This window comes from Siphateles boraxobius, unplaced genomic scaffold (genome assembly GCF_051911475.1).
Source record: "Siphateles boraxobius isolate OS27281-9 unplaced genomic scaffold, OSU_SipBor_1 25, whole genome shotgun sequence".
NCBI classification, from domain to species: Eukaryota; Metazoa; Chordata; class Actinopteri; order Cypriniformes; family Leuciscidae; genus Siphateles; species Siphateles boraxobius.
The window spans coordinates 35,236,281-35,255,000 of record NW_027508866.1 but is presented as its reverse complement, the minus strand read 5'-3'; the positions used below and the strand labels follow the sequence as shown (position 1 = coordinate 35,255,000).

The 18,720-nt window shown below is 39.4% G+C and overlaps 1 protein-coding gene across 3 annotated transcripts in view; it reads right to left on the bottom strand.

Annotated features, from left to right (window-relative positions):
- ttc28 (tetratricopeptide repeat domain 28) overlaps positions 1 to 18,720 on the bottom strand; it is a 322,836-nt gene that overhangs the window by 124,350 nt on the left and 179,766 nt on the right. For all 3 annotated transcript variants that reach the window (XM_077243763.1, XM_077243764.1, XM_077243765.1), the window contains one exon: positions 584 to 731. In XM_077243763.1, the coding sequence (XP_077099878.1) occupies positions 584 to 731 (148 nt within the window). The remainder of the gene's footprint in view (positions 1 to 583; positions 732 to 18,720) is intronic.

Sequence of the window (18,720 nt, the reverse complement as noted above, 5' to 3'; positions counted from 1 at the left end):
ACTTACAACACTAATTTTCCGCAGAATAGACACACTATACCAGCGTCTCTCTCTCTCTCTCTCTCTCTCTCTCTCTCTCTCTCTCTCTCTCTCTCTCTCTCTCTCTCTCTCTCTCTCTCTCTCTCTCTCTCTCTCTCTCTCTCTCTCTCTCTCTCTCTCTCTCTCTCTCTCTCTCTCTCTCTCTCTCTCTCTGACACACAAACCCGCCTCTCCTCACTCACTCGTTTCATTTGCTCCGGATGAATATTGTTGCTGTTACAGGGCTTGAATTTCAGCGTGGGGCTGCACGTATTGCGCATATTTTTACTCATTCCTGCAGATTTTGTGCTCAAGCCCAAAGTGTGTTCACATAAAACCGCTTCTCAGTGCTAAATTGAGTGCTTTTTCGCTGCTTATTGCTTATTCGCTGCTTATATCAGTTTATCCAAAAGGATTCTACGCACAAGCATCACTTCTACTCATCTTTTGGGATTTTTAGATTTCAAATAAGACATAATGTGGCCCAATCATAACTATTTTTTCTCACAAATTATTAGGATTTTTAGGAATTTGAGCCAAAAACCATTACAAACACAGGCTGTACCTCTCAACGGGGACTTCATGGCGGCCTCCACCATTCCCACCAGCAGCTGCAGGCTCTTGGGGTCCTGGGCCAGTCCCGAGGCGAAGGCGGCCAGGGCGTCCGCATGGCGGCCCAGGTACTGAAGGGCAACACCCTGTCGGAAGTATGCCTGCAGAAAGAAAGCATGTTAGAATTAATATCCACTTCAATTAATCTTGAACAACCGTTTCTGGGGGGGAAAAACACATTCTGTAACATATTCATGATGTCATCACCAGTGGTGACAGCTTCCTCCAAAGCTGCTTAAAGTGCACAAACCTTCTGAATCTGAAGCATTTTGAACAAAAAAGCAAACAAAACAAGCTGATGGTCTGCCATCGGCCAACGTTGGGTCTTCGGTGAGCGTCTGTCGGCCTTTTCTTTAGTTGAAGTTTGCATATCTGTTTATAGACTGTTATTTTCAGAACAAAGCCGACAAACACAGTCAGCATTCGGAGCCGCTAGTTCTTTGACATCGGCTCGGTGTGTCACGGCCTTTAGTGTGAAACCCATTCATGTTTCCTCAAATCATGCATCTTGAAGGAAAGGCGACACTTTACAGTAAGTTAACTAACATTGTTGAGAAGTGTTACCGAGAGGTGTGTCGTTTAGGGATGCACGATACATCGGACACCATATTGGTATTGGCTGTTTAATGTTATCGTTTATCAACCCAATAGAAAAAATTCCCGATATATTAAAGCCAATAAATAATGGATTATTTTCTTCAGCTGAGACACTTCAGATGCGCACTGTTCAACATGATTGAATTGCTTGAAATATGATTGGAATCACTTCCAATCCACTTCCACAGCTCAGTGCAACATGTGCAGCGCAAGTATGTCATATCGGCTACATAAAATTATAATGAGAACATCATCATAATTGTGTGTTTGGGACATGGCTTTTAATGGTGAGACTTTTTTTTTTAATCAGGCTCTCAAAAGTTTAGATTTAGATTTAGTTATCGGCCAATATATATATATATTAGTTATTAGCTTTCAAATATGAAGTATTATCGGTACCGGGCAACATTTTGTATTGGTTCATCTCTAGTGTTTTCACCTGCTAAACAACAAAAACAGTTGAAAATAACCCAAAGACTTGTATTAACTAGCGGCATATATTTTCACTGTAAAGATTAACAGTAAAATATGCTAAACAACCACATTTATGTTGTTTAGAGCCTGTCTACGCTGGTATGGACATCATACTGTATCTCAGACATGCATGCATTCATGTTTTCAAAGACACTGCTGTTATTTTGATCGTCCGATGCACAGCAGACCTCAACTGTATTAAATATCACAGCAGTTCACTTGGAGGAACACATAATGTCCTCTCTATATTCACTGTGTGGGAGATGGCCTGATAAACACCATCATTTTCACAGGCGTTAGACTACAGGTTTCTCCGGTCCGAGCGGCTCAAGAACCTCCGCTGACACACAGCTCATTCACAATTATCATCTCACACAGCCGTTTATTAGATCGGCCCGAGCGTACGGCCCACTTCCAGCCGAAGCTGATAAAGGTTGGGAGGGGGACCAGAGGAAGATTAAGACATGACAGTGAATTTATGAAGGCCTCTATAATTAATTTCACTTTGCACAGGGAGGCCTTTGATTACAGACTACCTCTTTTTTTTCTGGACATCTTCATTGAAACGAATGGGGATGCATATTGAATTCAACACATTAACCTTTGGTCTAACCGTGTTATTATAGGACGTCGCAGGCCACCATGCTCGGCTCGATATTAATTGCCTCTTAGTATACGGCTCACTGCGTTGTGATTGGACGCGCTCGGCTCTGTACGAATGAACGTCGAGCGCTTTTAGGTTTCCGACATCAATATCTGCCTGGAGGCAAATGGATTCAGGGGTTTGTTTCAGATGGCTGGATTAAATCCTGTTTCGGTAATGCAATTTTAAAGCAAATGTGTTTTTCTTTTTAGCGAGAGTGAAACAAATACGTGATTATTCACCAAAAGCAAACAGTGCACTTGCACTCCGTCAGTTTTAAATTAGAATTAAGTTGATTAAATGACAGGCCGGGGTTTTCGTTACGTCTCGCAGCCGAATCAGAAAGCTCTAATTGGTCGCTGCATTCCCAGCACAGATGCCGACGGCATCGCTCTCATTCCCACTAACACAACACCAGTCTCTCCACTTCTCATTTCACTTTATTAACTTTATGTATTTAATTTCCAATTACACGCAAAGAGGAGGGGAGCTCAGAGCTGCCACAAAATTTGGTCTGAACACAGCAGGCATTTAAAAAACAAAACACTGGAACGGAATGATTTTAATGAAGTTCAGTTCCATTTACGGATTCTTAAACATCAGTATTCTTGTGCTAATGTGGACAGAATCTCATACTAAAACACTCTGATAACTTTTAGCATTGTCCTTTCTGGTTGCACACGACAACAAACATACAGCATGACCAGTATAGTCTGATTCACAAACAAATGACTGTTATGAACCATGAATCAGCTTCAAACTCATTGAAGAGTTGTGACTCACTCGATCACTGAATGGATTTTAAAATGTATTAAATTACCAAAAACAATTTTGTTTAGTATATAATTAGGCCTAACTTATTTTCTTCCTCAAACAAAAACAAAAAAAAAACTGTTAAAAGAATTATTAAAGGTGATTCACAATTTTTGCTAATGTTAAAATACTTGTCTTGTCCAGCCTGACACAACAACCCTGACTAAACCAATGATGTGAGTTTGGGGGCGGGACTATTTGTTTGACCAACCAATGGCAGACAGGAGACGCGTTCAGGAGACGTGTTAGGATCATAATTTTTCGCAATTTCGTTTGGTGATCCTAATGGAACAGCAATTACACACATCTTTAATGAACCAGAATCTTGAAGCGAGAAATCCTCAAGTTCAATATTTAGTAGTAACACTATATATGACATTAGAAATGTATTCTGCGTGATTGTACACCCATCAGATGATCCAGATCTCCAGTGAGTGTCAATCCAGTGTTGTTTCTCTGGGATTCCTGAGCCGGTGTGGCATATGGAGACCCGACTGTTCAGATAATCTGTGACGTCTGGCTGCGCTGACACCTGACACCTTAAATGTGACGCTCCATCCACAGTCAGTTACATATAATCATAGCTAGCTATGGACATACATAACACTGGGAAAACTGTCAAACACACCTCTCAGTCGCATGACACTTTGAGCTCTCTTCAGCTCTCAAGTTTTTCAGCATTCAGAATGAAGAGCTGCTGCTTTTTTTTTTCAAGGTTCTAGAGAAATGAGTGACAAAACACAAATGATTCAATCCCACAAAGACCGCCCGCCGTGATTCAGACGTTTTCTGAGCACTTCAATTGAAAACTTGAACAGCGGCACGCTTTGCAGCGCATTACAAGGTTTGAACGTGTGCCGAATTAAAATGATTTCCTCACAGTAACCGCAGTGAGTGAAGAGCACTGAGAATATCATATTTTGTATCATTTGTTGTATTAATGTATAATGTGTATGAGTTCTGAATTCAAATAAAAATTAATATTTGCATGCATATATTTATGTGAATTATATGAATATATAGCACTGTAACATTTTCATGACATTTTAGTAAATTTTCCTTGCAAATTCTCTCTCATTCCAGTAATGTGGCTTAACAAAATAAAGATATATGATTTACAGTTATGTACAAAACATGTACACAAGTTTTTATGCTGATTTAATTTATTTTTCAGAAATACTGTATTTGAAAAAAAAAAATGTATTGCAGAATGAGAATCAGATTCAAGACATTAAGAAAACTGAAAAAGAAAAAAGAAAAAGTCAAGAGTCAAACATCCTGATACATTTAAGTAATAAGAATTTGGAGGGGAAAAAAGTTTTAATTGTCATGAAAATTAAATATATATTTTTTGGTCCTAAAGTGGGCTTTTTTTTAATCCAAAAATAATTGCTTGTTGCTTTTAGTTGAATTAAGGGCGAAATAAGACCCAAACCGTGCTCTTTTGAAATGTACCCTTGTATCTCCATTTTTACATTAGTGCCCTTAACAAACATCATCTCTATAGGCAGGTACACGTTGCCCCCTGATGGAGTCACTGGCTGCCTAGCAACCCTCGCCTGGCAACGCTCGCCCCCTCCAGTACCTCACCTGCTGGGATTTTGGCTAAAAACACGGAGAAAAAAGTGTGATGAAGAGATGAAGCAAACGAGGCTGTTTAGGACTAATTACTAAGCCAGACTGTTACCGCTGTGCCACTAATCACCCGACTTACGCAAAGTACAAAGAAAACCAAATAATTATGGGCTGAAAAACTTCATTATGGCACATTTGTGTAGGTATTTAATGACTAACTTGTCCAGTGATGTGCAATATGGCGGTAATGACCCGCCATGTGTGACGGTAATGAGCACAAAAGCTACAAAAGGGATGACAACCGCTGCTTTACTGTCCTAATGGACAAAAGTACAGCAGACGACACAAAACTCCAAGTCTAGTGACAAAAATAGACTACAACTGTTTTAGTCTGATACTCATAATTTAAAATCACATTAATCTTTTTTTTTTTAAGTTATAAAATGTAGCCACCCTGAAGCTATTTTGATATATTTTTAATAATGCAACATGAGCATTTTTTATATTCAAACAATTAATGAACAAGCAATTGCCTGGCAGAAAAACCTTAATAATAAAACTTAAAAGTTAAAATTTACACTTTACAAATAATTTACTCAGAATCAATCATAACTATATTTAATGAAAACATAATGACAAATAGCAGAATTTAACAACACAACAAAAGACAGGGACTGGAATAAATCAGTGAATCATTAATCACAAATAATTGACTAAAATGAATCAAACGATTCAGTATTGATTCACTAAAATGATTCACCTAAATGAATCAGATGCAAGAGTTTAGGTGTTTGATTATTGTCTCGGCTTGCATTGTGTACAGCAGGACAAAAAACAAAACAAAAAAAACATAGCAAGTCTTTTGACACGTCTTGACAAACTTAAACTACCCTCACTCAACTAAAAACTAGTTAAGTTAGTAGCATGTTTATTTTTGTCTAATTACTCCTCAACACTGAAAATTCACAAAACATTTCTGTACATATCAAATGTGACATTCATATCCAACTATCTCTCAGCAGGTGGCCGAAACACATTTACTGTGCAATCACACGCGTTCCATCGATCGACGATCCGGATCAAACTGTGAAGGGATGCGCCGGAAAAAGGTCACACTTCAGGACCGTAATCAATGCACACATTCTGCATTCAGCGCCTGTCACAACTTCCTCATGCTGCACAATGATGGACACAAACCTGCTATTGTAATCACACCTGTCTGTGGAAAGATGACTCAGAAATCCAGAACTCCTGATGCGCTCTGAGTGTTTGTAATGCACAGACTATGGCTGCGCGGAGCTTTGCAGATTAGCAGATGCTTCACTTATTGATTGTTAAATGCATTAATCAAGGCTAGATGGCGGCTATGCCAACACTGTCTGGCTTAAGTGGGGAAGTGCTACAAAAATGCAACTGAATGCATTTACAATGCACCAATCAAAGTGTGTGTGGCGACTGATGCATCACAGACTTTACCATCTGGTGAGAAGTTTCTCAGAGAAGTGCCAACTTTTCAAGCTTGTTTCTCAAGAGCTCTGGCTTGTTTTTCAACCTCATGCAGAGTAAAAGCACTGCAAAAACAGAAGAGCGTGCAGAAGCGTGTCAGTGAAGCAGTAAATGTTGCATGTTAACCTTCTTTTCCTTCACAAACTCCCTTGGGAACGTGACTCAGAATGCATGTCGACCTTCCTTACGTTGCCTTCTCAGACGGTTCACCTTCAAGATATACAACATGCAATTGCTCAGAAGAGAAGAAAGTACTGTGGTTAATGTTAAATAATAGGGCTGGGTATTGACACAAATTTCAAGATTTGATTTTGATCACAAGCTTGCGATTCAATGTCGATTATATATATATAATATACATATCATATTTCTAAAGGAAAAAATCTCAACTAAACTGTAAACTAAACAGTGAGTCTGACACTGAAGAAACAGTAAAGTATATAATGAATGTGCAATATGGTGCATATATTTAACAAAACACTAAATTAGTTACCTGACTAATGAGTTTATCGTCACTAAATGGCTTTTCTGAAGCCATGACATTGTTTACAGGGTGTTATATTGACGTCTTTCCGAAGTCGAAACACTGAGCGATTACATGAGAAATTCGGATTCGGTAAGCTCAGCTATACTTTATCTTTCAACATAACTTCTGATGTTCATTCATGTTTATTTGACGCTATAACTAGCCGTAAAGCGGAAGAGTTGATCGGTTCACGTGCCACTTGAACTGAGGCGCTAGCGATCCGTCACGCCACATTAAAGAGCCACAAAACCACATTTATAGTTAGAATTTAGTAATAAAATGGACATAATTTGAAATCTGAGACTTTGTTTCATATCAAAAGAAACAGCACAAACCTTATTGCGATTTATTGGGTGGGAGGCGCACTATAATGTTCGGTTTATTCATTAGCTAAAAATGGCATAGACTAAAAGACAGATTCTTGGGATTTAAGAATTGATTGAAATTGAGAAATCGATATTTTTTACCCATCCTTATTAAATAAGCCCTATTAAATCTGCTCCATATGAACGTCATAAAACTTTCAACAGTATTCGTGGAAATCTTTCTGGGATGCTTTACAGTACTCCTCCCTACAAAGCAACGCATCAGCAGATGTGGTTAAAAATTAATTCTGTATTAAACATAAATGTGGGAATTAAAAAGACTTTAGAGAGCTACATCGGCAGAGCTATGATATGAGCCACAACAGATCGGGTGAGATCCGCTGATTTTTATCTTGAGTGCGAGCGTCGACGTCGAGATGCGGCGCACATCCTTCAAAAGGCAAAAGCCTGCAGGCATTTCTGTGAAGTCATCGAGCAAATCACGCTGGATATCTCACATACAGTATGGCGTCTCACCTCTCATCCACTTTATTAACCTTAATTAGATTTCATTATAAAACAATCAGCACCAAATCTCATGGAGCCGCTCACAGGATTAGCATTTACTCACACTTGCATTAGCATTAGAGCTAGTCAAGCACTATTGCTCACGCTTGATGTAAAGGATTCAAACAAATTCCCATTTGACACACTATTTATGCAATGAACATGAATAATACTTTTTTTAGCACTCAGACTCAGCTGGTAGATGCTAAAATGAGCAAAACTGGATCAGGAAGTAATCCAGAACACCCTAGCAACACACTAACAGTGACAATATAATTGTATGGGCCCCAGGAAGACTAGCAACCACATTGTGGAAGCTAATGGGGATCCAAATAAATAAAATAAAATAAAATAAAAATAACAGGCCTCCAGAATGTCAAACCCTAGCAACATTACAGCAATGAACTAACTACCACTCAGAACACTGTTGAAATCACTCAGAAACATACTAACAACAACCTAAAACACCCTGGCAACCCCATAGCAATGTCCTAACAACAACCCACAACACCCTAGCAACACTTTAATAACCCAGAAGAACCTAGTAACCTCATAGCAATGTGCTATCACTCAGAACACAGTTCAAATCACACCGAAACATATTAACAACCACACAGAACACCCTAGCAACACCCTAGCAATTTATTAACCTCAGAGAACACCCTAGCAACGTTCTATTAGCCCCTTCAGAACACAATAGAAACCTCATAGCAATGTATTTCAACTGTGTACAACTACAAAGAAACATTAACGACCATACAGAACACCCTAGCAACTACACAGAAACATTAACGACCGTACAGAACACCATAGCAACCACACATAAACATCCACAACCATACAGAACACCCTAGCAACTACACAGAAACATCAACCACAAAGAACACCCTAGCAACACCATAGCAGAACACCCTAGCAACTAAAAAGAAACATTAACAACCATACAGAACAGCCTAACCACTATACAGAAACATCAACAACCATACAGAACACCCTAGCAACACCATAGCAATGTATTAACGCCCTGGCAACACCATAGCAATGTATTAACCTTTCAGAACACCCTAGCAACTACACAGAAACATCAACAACCACAAAGAACACCCTAGCAACACCATATCAATCTATTAACCTTCCAGAACACCCTAGAAACCACACAAAAACATCAACAACCATACAGATCACCCTAGCAACACCATAGCAATGTATTAACCTTTCAGAACACCCTAGCAACTACACAGAAACATCAACAAGCACAAAGAACACCCTAGCAACACCATAGCAATCTATTAACCTTCCAGAATACCCTAGCAACTACATAGAAACATTAACAATCATACAGAACACCCTAACAACACCATATCAATGTATTAACCTTCGAGAACACCCTAGCAACTACACAGAAATAGAAGAACCGCTCTTAGTATTGTAGCAAATATAAAAATCTAGTTTATTGATGGAATTTGTTTGCTAAGATGATGAGGTCTCTTTCTAAATGTGGAATATTACCTAAGTCATAATTTACTCACATCGCTACATATAAGGAGTAATGAACCCAAAGCACATGGACAACATGGCCGTCTGTTAGATGATTACAAACACAGAAGGCTGAACTGAACTTGAGTGACACTGAGAAACAGGAAACCGAGGGACACTAAAATAGCAGATGTTTAGCTTGTACGTCAACTAACACGTAAACAACCGATCTGGACGGGAGGAAAAAATGCTGCTAGATGAGAGAGAACTGGGACAAGATTTTATATTCGCCCCTCATGGCTGGTTATTGTCCAGCAGCTCTGTTTCCAGCTAGCCTGGAATGCTCTCGCTCAGATCTCCCATGCAATTACCAGACAAATGAAGCCTAATTTGCAACACATGCAGTGGTATAAATATAGAACCGCTAATTTAACTAAGTTCTCCGCAGACTCTCGGTTTTAGCACGTCAATAGAATTGGTTTTATTTGCTCGGATGACATTTGTCTGCCATGTAAAGCGTTCCCAAGAGTCGACCCAGTTTTCCCTACTTCCAGTCTTTTAAAAGTGCTATTTGTAAGAGTTGTCATTAGCCACAGGCTGAAAGAGGTACAGCAGCAACGGGCACCTTCAGATAAAAGCCTAATGGTTAAAGTCAACATGAAATCAAAATAGTCGCCATTTTTGTCATTTATTACACGTTCCTTGTCTTATTGTGAAGGATGTAACAGTGCTCATTATTCCAACAGAAAAGAAATGCCACTTATTTTCACACAATCTGTCATTTAAAGAAACTTTTCACCATACAACCAATTACAGATGAAATATAAATAATAATAATAATAATAATAAATAAATAAATATCATTAGTCACACAATTAATATTTAAATGTATTATTTTTATTGATTTAATAATAATCATTAAAAGCAATATTTATTATTATTATTATTATTACTTTAATATAATAATATATGTATATACTTTAATATTTACTTTAACCACCAATACTACCAATACTAATAATTTATAATTTAATTAATTAAAATGATAAAAAAAAAATATTTATAAAAATATTTTTATAGCTATAGAATATTAATAACATCACTAAAAGCAATAACTATTATTAAAATATTTTTAATTTCTATTATATTTTTTATACAAATACTATTGACAATAATACAATTTATAATATAATTATTTTAAATGATTCAATTATTTTATTATTATTTAAAGTAATTTTTATTATTGGTCTATTTAATTGCTATACAACATTACTATTAATAATATGCTGACAATTATTATTAATACAATTAATAATTTTGTTAAAAAATTATAAAAATAATTTTAATAATTTACAAATAAATAATTAATAAACAAAAACTTAATAGTTCGATTTCAAAATTGGTTTCAAATATTGGTTATTGGACACAAAATCATCTGTATCGATCATAAAAAATCCTTACAGGTCAATCTCTACACACAACTGACTCTCTACACACTCCATGTTCACTTCTGATCTGATCTTGTTAAAGGTAGACAGATTTTAGAGTCCACCTGCCGTGAGATTAAGACACAACAAAGCAAACAACAAACCTTAATTGAAACTGCCGTCACCAACTGTTCATAGCATGAAGGCGCAGCCTAAAATAACAGGCCTAATCTGAATGAATATTAATCTGGATTCCTCTGGGAAGCTAATCAAACGTCCTTAATCTGCTCACGGTTGCTTTTGCAAGCATTTTAAAGGAGACAAATGAGTGTGCTTTCAAGCCAGCTGGAGACTACTTGTCACCTGACCCAGTCCAGGCCTGAGATGCACGTCATGCGGTGTCAGTCTCCCGCTTGCTGGAAGGTGGAAAAGCACCTGGGAATGTGACCTCAGCATGTGTGTGAAGCTGCAGGGAGCCGAGCTGGAGTGTGTTTCCCGTACAACGACATAACTCGCTGCTTAACTACCACAGTACGATGCATCTTGAAGAAAAAATCAACTAGATAGTCTCGACTGTTTCCCAAAACCGTACTGTCGCAAATTGGAAGTTCAACCACGTTGGGTAATGATGTCATGAACATGGTGGAGTAATAACTACTTTTAATGAAACGGTTCGAGATCGAATTAACGCTAGATGTTTTGCTATAAATTACGGACATGTCATCTGAGGACTATTTCTCCTTTAGCTTTATTTCCAGATTCAATTAGGGGTGTAACGATACCCTCATGTCACGATTCGATACATATCGCGATACTGAACTCACAATACCATATTATTGCGATACACCAAGACATATGATAAAGTTTTATATTATTGTGGGTGTAAATGAATAGGCTTGGCGCTGGGAACCAATGCACAGTACAATAGAAACACCAGAATAGAAATATTCATGATTCTGAAGCTGAAAACAGAATTATTTTAGATGAATATGCTTCCACTCTGTCACTGACTAGATATATTTAAAATAATATAGGTCATTGGTAACATAATACATTTGGCATTATCAGGACCCACACATTTTCCCCCATTTCATTATTATACATTATATTCAACATTATGTAGTTTAATGCAGTACTGACACTAAAACACTGTAAACGCTGTAAGTTTTATTTTGAGTGAAATATCCACGATACATATTGTCACTATTCACTCAATACATATTGTTGCATTTTTGTAGTGCGCTATATTGTGACACGATATATTGTTACACCCCTAGATTCAATCATAGGCTCATTTTTACGTACTAAAGCACGTTCGCACATGCTCACTCTTAAAAAACGACGCTTTAAATCTCTTGACAAACTAAAAGACGTAAATGACATTTGTTTGTATTCTAAATATAAGATATAGATTGTACTGAATGTCAGCTTGCTTATTTGACTCAAGATAAGGTTTTATTAAATCCACATGTCATGCAAACAAGAAACTCTGCTTCTCACCACAGCTCAAGAGCTGTTGTTTCAAACACACAACTTTGCGATTCTGTTTGCACATGTTCGTTGGAATGATGGTTTCGGGAAACACCGACTCGTTGAACTATAATGATAACGATAGAACTTGTGACCATAGTTGGCTAACGATGCTTTTGGGAAACGCACCCCTGGATGGGCGGCATTATCCTGGTACCGATAGCATCCAGCAAGCCGTCCCCTGCGGACTGAAGTGCACTGGAGTAGGAAATTGAGGCCGCTGCAAGTTCAGCTTTCTTCCGAAACAGCCCTATTTCACACGACGAGGGGTTTAGGCAATTACTTGTGACAATGGCTGGCATGGCAACTGAGAGAAAGATTGATCTAGACACGAAACAACTGTGTTTGCTTTATTAAAAGTAATTCATCACTCAGCTCATGTGTAATGGTGCTATAGGAATGTGTGCGTACGGACATACACATGCTTGACATCAAGACATCAGGGAATCGGACGCACACAAACACACATCTAAAGCTCTGTCGGGTGTTAAAGGAAAACCATCGGTGTGTGCTAGAATCTCAGTCCTAGACTTCCTCGAATTCCACTTGAATTTCCACCATCTGCCAGCATTCAAGCACTCTCAAGTTCACTGCGGCACTCTGGGAACTACGCAATTAATCAGACTCTGAGTAGATATTGGTGCCGCAAGGCTGTGAAACCTGCGCTTTCATAGTTCATTCGACTTAAAGGGGACATATTATGTGTTATGTGTTCGTCTTAAAATTCCCGAGGAGAAATAAAAATAACACAAAATATTCAATAGTTTAGAGCTTAAAATAAATGTGGGCAATTAATCAGATCATTTGGATTTGGAAGAATTTGATGAGAAGTTCATATTGAGATATTTTGTTTGCAGGTTGGGAATCTGAGCTCAATTTGTGATCTCTTAAACTTATGTTGAATGCACAAGTCTCAATTTGCTTCCCATTGAATTTCATGTTCCCCATTCCATCTCATCAAAAACAGAGAAACAATCTGAGACAATTTTTAGATCTCATTAACTTGTCTAACTGCATTGCTGTTTATGTGTTTTATCAAATTTGAGCAAAACTGAGAGAAATATTAAATTCTTTGAGATTATGAGACATAATGAGATTACTTCAAACAAAAGTGTCAATTTGTTCTGCATTCAATCTTATTTATCCGAGAAACAACAGGAGATCTCCGACTGCGAATCTGAGAACAATAACAATTTTTAGCTGCGCATTTAATGTCTTAGCAAATTTGAGCAAAATTTTGATATCTTATGAAATAAATGAGACATATTGAGATGAATTTTTGGCAGTAGGATAATCTGACTTCAACAACAGCGTCATTTTGTTCTGCATTCAATCTCACTGCTTTATACGAGGAACAACTGAGATCTCATTAGTGCATTTGTGTCCTGTGGGCAGCAGAAGCTAATAGGCATGCACTACGTATGTTTAACACAAATCAGTGCCATACGGATGGATGGAGGCCGGGAATGCTGGCACTAATGGAGTCCAGGGCTGGACTTCCAAGTGCCGTGTCACCTTGCTCCGGGACAACCCGCTAAGCTGTTGGCACTAATGGCCGCGTGAAGGGCGGGATGAATAGGGCGAGCAAGGATGCGTGCGGAGAGACAGTGCTGGCAGGTACATACATAATTGCGATGTGAGATGCATAAGAGAAGTGAGCGCTGGGGGCCGAGATCCAGCGCTGCGTTTAGCAGAGAGAAGCTGATGAAGGTCACCAGCTGTGGGAGTCATAGAAGACAAACCCATCACACTCCCAGCCCTCTCCATCTGCGTGATGGCTACTGATCTACCATCACTGCCAGCCAAGAAGAGATTTTTTTGTGATTGTTGCGGGCAAAAATCCTTGATTATGCGGCACGTTTTCTTAAAACTCTCTTTCTCTCTGCTGCGCTACAGCCCTCCCTCCACAGCTCCTCCCCCACAGCGGAGCCTGCCGTGAACGCGCAGGCTAGTAAGCAGGACCACCGATGACGGCGGATTATATACAGTTATGGAACATTCACTAATAGGGACGAAACATCAACAATATGCTTTACATTGACTATGGCCTGCCCATACTTTGACTACAAACTTGGTCCTCAAATCATTATGTATTTTGCAATACATGTAACTTTATAACGTTGCACTCTTTCTATAAGTTATAAATAGCTAGTAAGATATCGTTAAAGGATTAGTTCACTTTTAAAAAAAACTTTTGCTGATAATTTACTCACCCCCATGTCATCCAAGATGCCCATGTCTTTCTTTCTTTAGTCTAAAAGAAATGAAGGTTTTTGATGAAAACATTCCAGGCTTTTTCTCCATATAATGGACTTCAATAGGACACAAACGTTTCGAGGACCAAATGACAGTTTCAGCGCAGCTTCAAAGGGCTTTAAACGATACCAGACGATGAATAAGGGTCTTATCTAGCGAAACGATCGGCCATTTCAAAAATAAATAAAAAACTTTAAGATTTATAAGCACAAATGCTCGCCTTGCTCTGTTCTGTGATGCACGTTCGTGATCCTGTTCGAACTCGTTCATCAAATGAACAAATCTTTTTTCGAGTCATTTCGTTCGTTGAATGAACGAAATGACTCGAAAAAAGATTTGTTCATTTGGATGAACGAGTTCGAACAGGAGAGTCACAAACGACGGTACGCGCTCGCGCTGTGCAAGAGAGGGGTGACTTACAAAAGTGACCTACTGGAGCTTTAATAAGCACATGGGCGCCCTATTTTAACGATCTGAAACGCAAGTGTCAAAGCGCAAAGCACAAGTAACTTTGTGGGCGGATCCCGGCGCTGTTGCTATTTTCCCGGCGGGATAAATGCCTCTTGCGCCTGGCGCAAATCTAAATGGGGTTGGTCTGAAGTAGCTTCATTATTCATAGGTGTGGTCTGGGCGTAACGGGAAACAAACCAATAAGAGCTTAATATCACATTCCCTTTAAGAGCATGATGAACGAGGTGCGCTTGTTCCATGGCGCAATACTATTATAACGACGCACTTACCAGGCGCGCTTCAGAATCGGTTCACAGCCGAGGAGATCGATGTTCTCGTCAGGGCCGTAAAAGAAAGAGAAGTGACATTGGGGTTGGGACAAACCCACCCAAATTAGCTTCGGTTAAATATGCATATAATAATTTGGGTAAATGTGTAAGTTTTATGCCTATTTTCCCCATCGTCATGGACACAACAATGATTTCCCTGGTGTTTTAATATTTTTCCTTATAATAATGTATCATTTGCAAAAAGTTAAACGCATCTGTGTAGATGAGAGAATCATCTACAGTGTATGCGCGTTGTTCACACTCTGTATTATGGCCAAGCATGCGCGCTTAAAATAGCATCTGAATGTACGCGCAAGCGCCATTGACTTTAGACGAGGTTTTTTCTGGTCAGTGGCGCAATTGTTTTATAGAACAGCAAAATAACATGAGGGAAAGTTTGCGCCGGAACACGCCTCCTCTTTGCGCTGAACCGCCCCGGGGAGCGCAAGTGTATTTCTTTGTTAACCAACGTGTGTCTGTGGAGGGAAAAGTCCGCTTTGCGCGGGTGCAAAATAGGAATGATACATGCGTCAGTGTACAAAGTAATTTGCCCCGGGTGCAAGATAGGTCCCATTGTGTTAAACACAAACTTACAAAACATTGAGTCAAACAAGTTTTGTAGCTTTACAAAATGCATATGCTACAACTTCTGTAAAAATTAATAAATAAAACATAAAAAAATAAAATAAAATATAAAAAAATTAAATGTGTGCTTCCTGTTTTACAATGGTAGCTATACAAAACAGACATCTTCTGTTAAAATAAATGCTTCCCATGCACAAAGTGCAATCTCTTACTGTAACGTAAATTTACATACTACTAATATACTTACAACTGTAAGGTTTTTGCGGGTGTTTGCAGCTTTTCGATGATGTTCACGTCGCGTAATTACGTCACTTCATAACGTTCCCATGGCAACAGGGGGAAATGGCTGCTCTTATGTGAAGTAAACGCAACATCTTTCAACTTTCTGCTAAGATATGTGTCTTTTTTGCAACAAAAATGCGGGGATTATAAAATCATGCAAGCCCCACATATTTTGCGCGTAAATCGGCAATTTACGCGGCGAAAGTGCGGTGTATTTGAAAAAATGCGGCCCCTGCATGAATATGCGGACTTGCTGATTATGCACTAAATCATGCGATCGCATAATCGCGTTTTTCTGGAGGGACTGGTTTACAGTCACTACAATACACAGACTCTTAGTTTCGGTATAAAAACGCATCTGTTTTTTGGCTTACTCTATTTATGGGAGCAAAAGACTCAATTCAAATCAGCTAATGTTCGCCTTTGTCGCCTTTGGCTTGCTTGGTTGGGGACATTTAATATTCAACAATATTATTGATCTCCCTGCATTATAAGAGAACTGAACTGAGCTAGACAATGACATCACTGTTTTCTCCAGAGCGGCTATATATAAATGAACTAAATTAATAACTTTTTACAACAAAAATGAACCATCACTGAACTTACTAGATCTAGATCTGCTGTACAGCAGAAACTATCTTTGTTGCATTGATTTCCTTATATCTCTGTAAAGCTGCTTTGAAACAATCTGTTTGTAAAAAATCGCTATATAAATGAAGGAGACTTAACTTTGTTTGTCCATTATGGGTCAATTGTATGCAATTGTCTTTGCAATCTTCAGACAGAGTGAAACGCCTGTGCGATGGCCTGTGGTCCTCTCACCGAACCCGTGATTAACACAAAAACCTCTGCATTACAAACGATCCCACTCAGATGTCGTACCAAAAAGCATGGGTACTCTTATGATGATGTACCTGAAGCAAAATAATAACCCCCTTGATGTGAGGGTTTTATCTATGCAAAAAAATGCCTGGTCTGCAGAATAGCTCGTCAGGAGCCTCCCTTTCAGAGGCAGATGACAGATACAGATAGCACGGCTTAGACGGCACCATTAACGCTCGTGTGGTTCAGACCGCCGGCCTCCAGGCTGACAAGAACTTCATTCAAAGAGTCTGTGTGGCTGAAGCGCAGATGAGAAGCGAGCGCTAGCGTGCTGACAACACAGCGGGCTCTGCTGATGTCAGCACGGAAACCGCTTCCACTGTCGGTAATGAAACTCGGAGGTTTTGCACAGCGCTCTCTTCCTGTCGTTATGCATGCAGAGCGGACCGTCAGATCCTAATTATTGCCGTGCTCGAGGTAGGAGCCTGATAACGCTTCGCTCCCTAATTGAAATCAAACCAACCCTCTAGGGAACGCTGATGAGAGATCATCGGGGGTGCCGGTGCGCTGCGTGCCCAGCCTGACATTAGCGCCGACTCTCAGACGAACTTCAAACACTGACTGGCAGGAATCTGGAATTAAACCGGATAATATTAGGGAGCTTCACATAGCTTTTAACCTCTGTGCTATCACTATTTCTTATATCCCTCCTTGGTGTGGCTTGTACGGTATTTGAAACTTTGTACTACTTGCACTTCGCATGCTATTGCCTCCTCAACTATGCTTTTTCGGAGATTGCCTTTCATGTAGTGTGTTTTATAGCTGTTTGTGAATGTAAAAGGAATGCAAAGTTTCAAAGACCAAAGTGCAGATAAATTGAGTTATTGTCTGGCAAAAGAAAGAAACGATTCTAAACTGCCTGAAAAGAGTCGCCAGTAATTTCAGTCTCACTTTGAGAATGGAAGAATTTAGACCAATCTGAGACCAATCAGAGCAGAGTAGACCAATCACAACAGACTGGGCCATCTGACCAATCAGAGCAGAGTAGACCAATCACAACAGACTGGGCCATCTGACCAATCAGAGCAGAGTAGACCAATCACAACTGACTGGGCCATCTGACCAATCAGAGCAGAGTAAACCAATCGCAACAGATTGGGCCGTCTGACCAATCAGAGCAGAGTAGACAAATCACAACAGATTGGGTCATCTGACCAATCAGAGCAGAGTAGACCAATCACAACAGACTGGGCCATCTGACCAATTAGAGCTGAGCAGACAAATCAAAACAGACTGGGCCATCTGACCAATTAGAGCAGAGCAGACCAATCAAAACAGACTGGGCCATCTGACCAATCAGAGCAGAGTAGACCAATCACAACAGACTGGCCATCTGACCAATCAGAGCAGACCAATCACAACAGACTGGCCATCTGACCAATCAGAGCAGACCAAACACAACAGACTGAGCATCTGACCAATCAGAGCAAAGTAGACCAATCACAACAGACTGAGCATCTGACCAATCAGAGCAGGCTCTCAGAAAAGGAGGAGTTTGGAGAGACAATGTTTTATCAAACCGTTTTAGACACTGAGAGAAAAGAGCTGATGCTGCAATGAATATAATGAGAAAATGAAAGTCTTTTGACCTTGGATGCATGTAAACCTGTTTTAAGATGAATCACTTGTTGCAAGTCGCTTTGGATAAAAGCAGCGGTGTAATAGTTGTTTTAGAAAGAGTTCAGGTGTCGTGAGGTCACGTCTGGATTCGGATGGAACTTTATTAAATGCCGTTTAGTCGCCCAGCCAGGCTGATAATCCACTTTCAGTGGCAACGAGGACCTGATGAAGACCCATCGGGAGACGTCACACCTACATACAGAAAAGAGGAGCAGACTTTATGATTTAACAGCATTAGCGACTAACC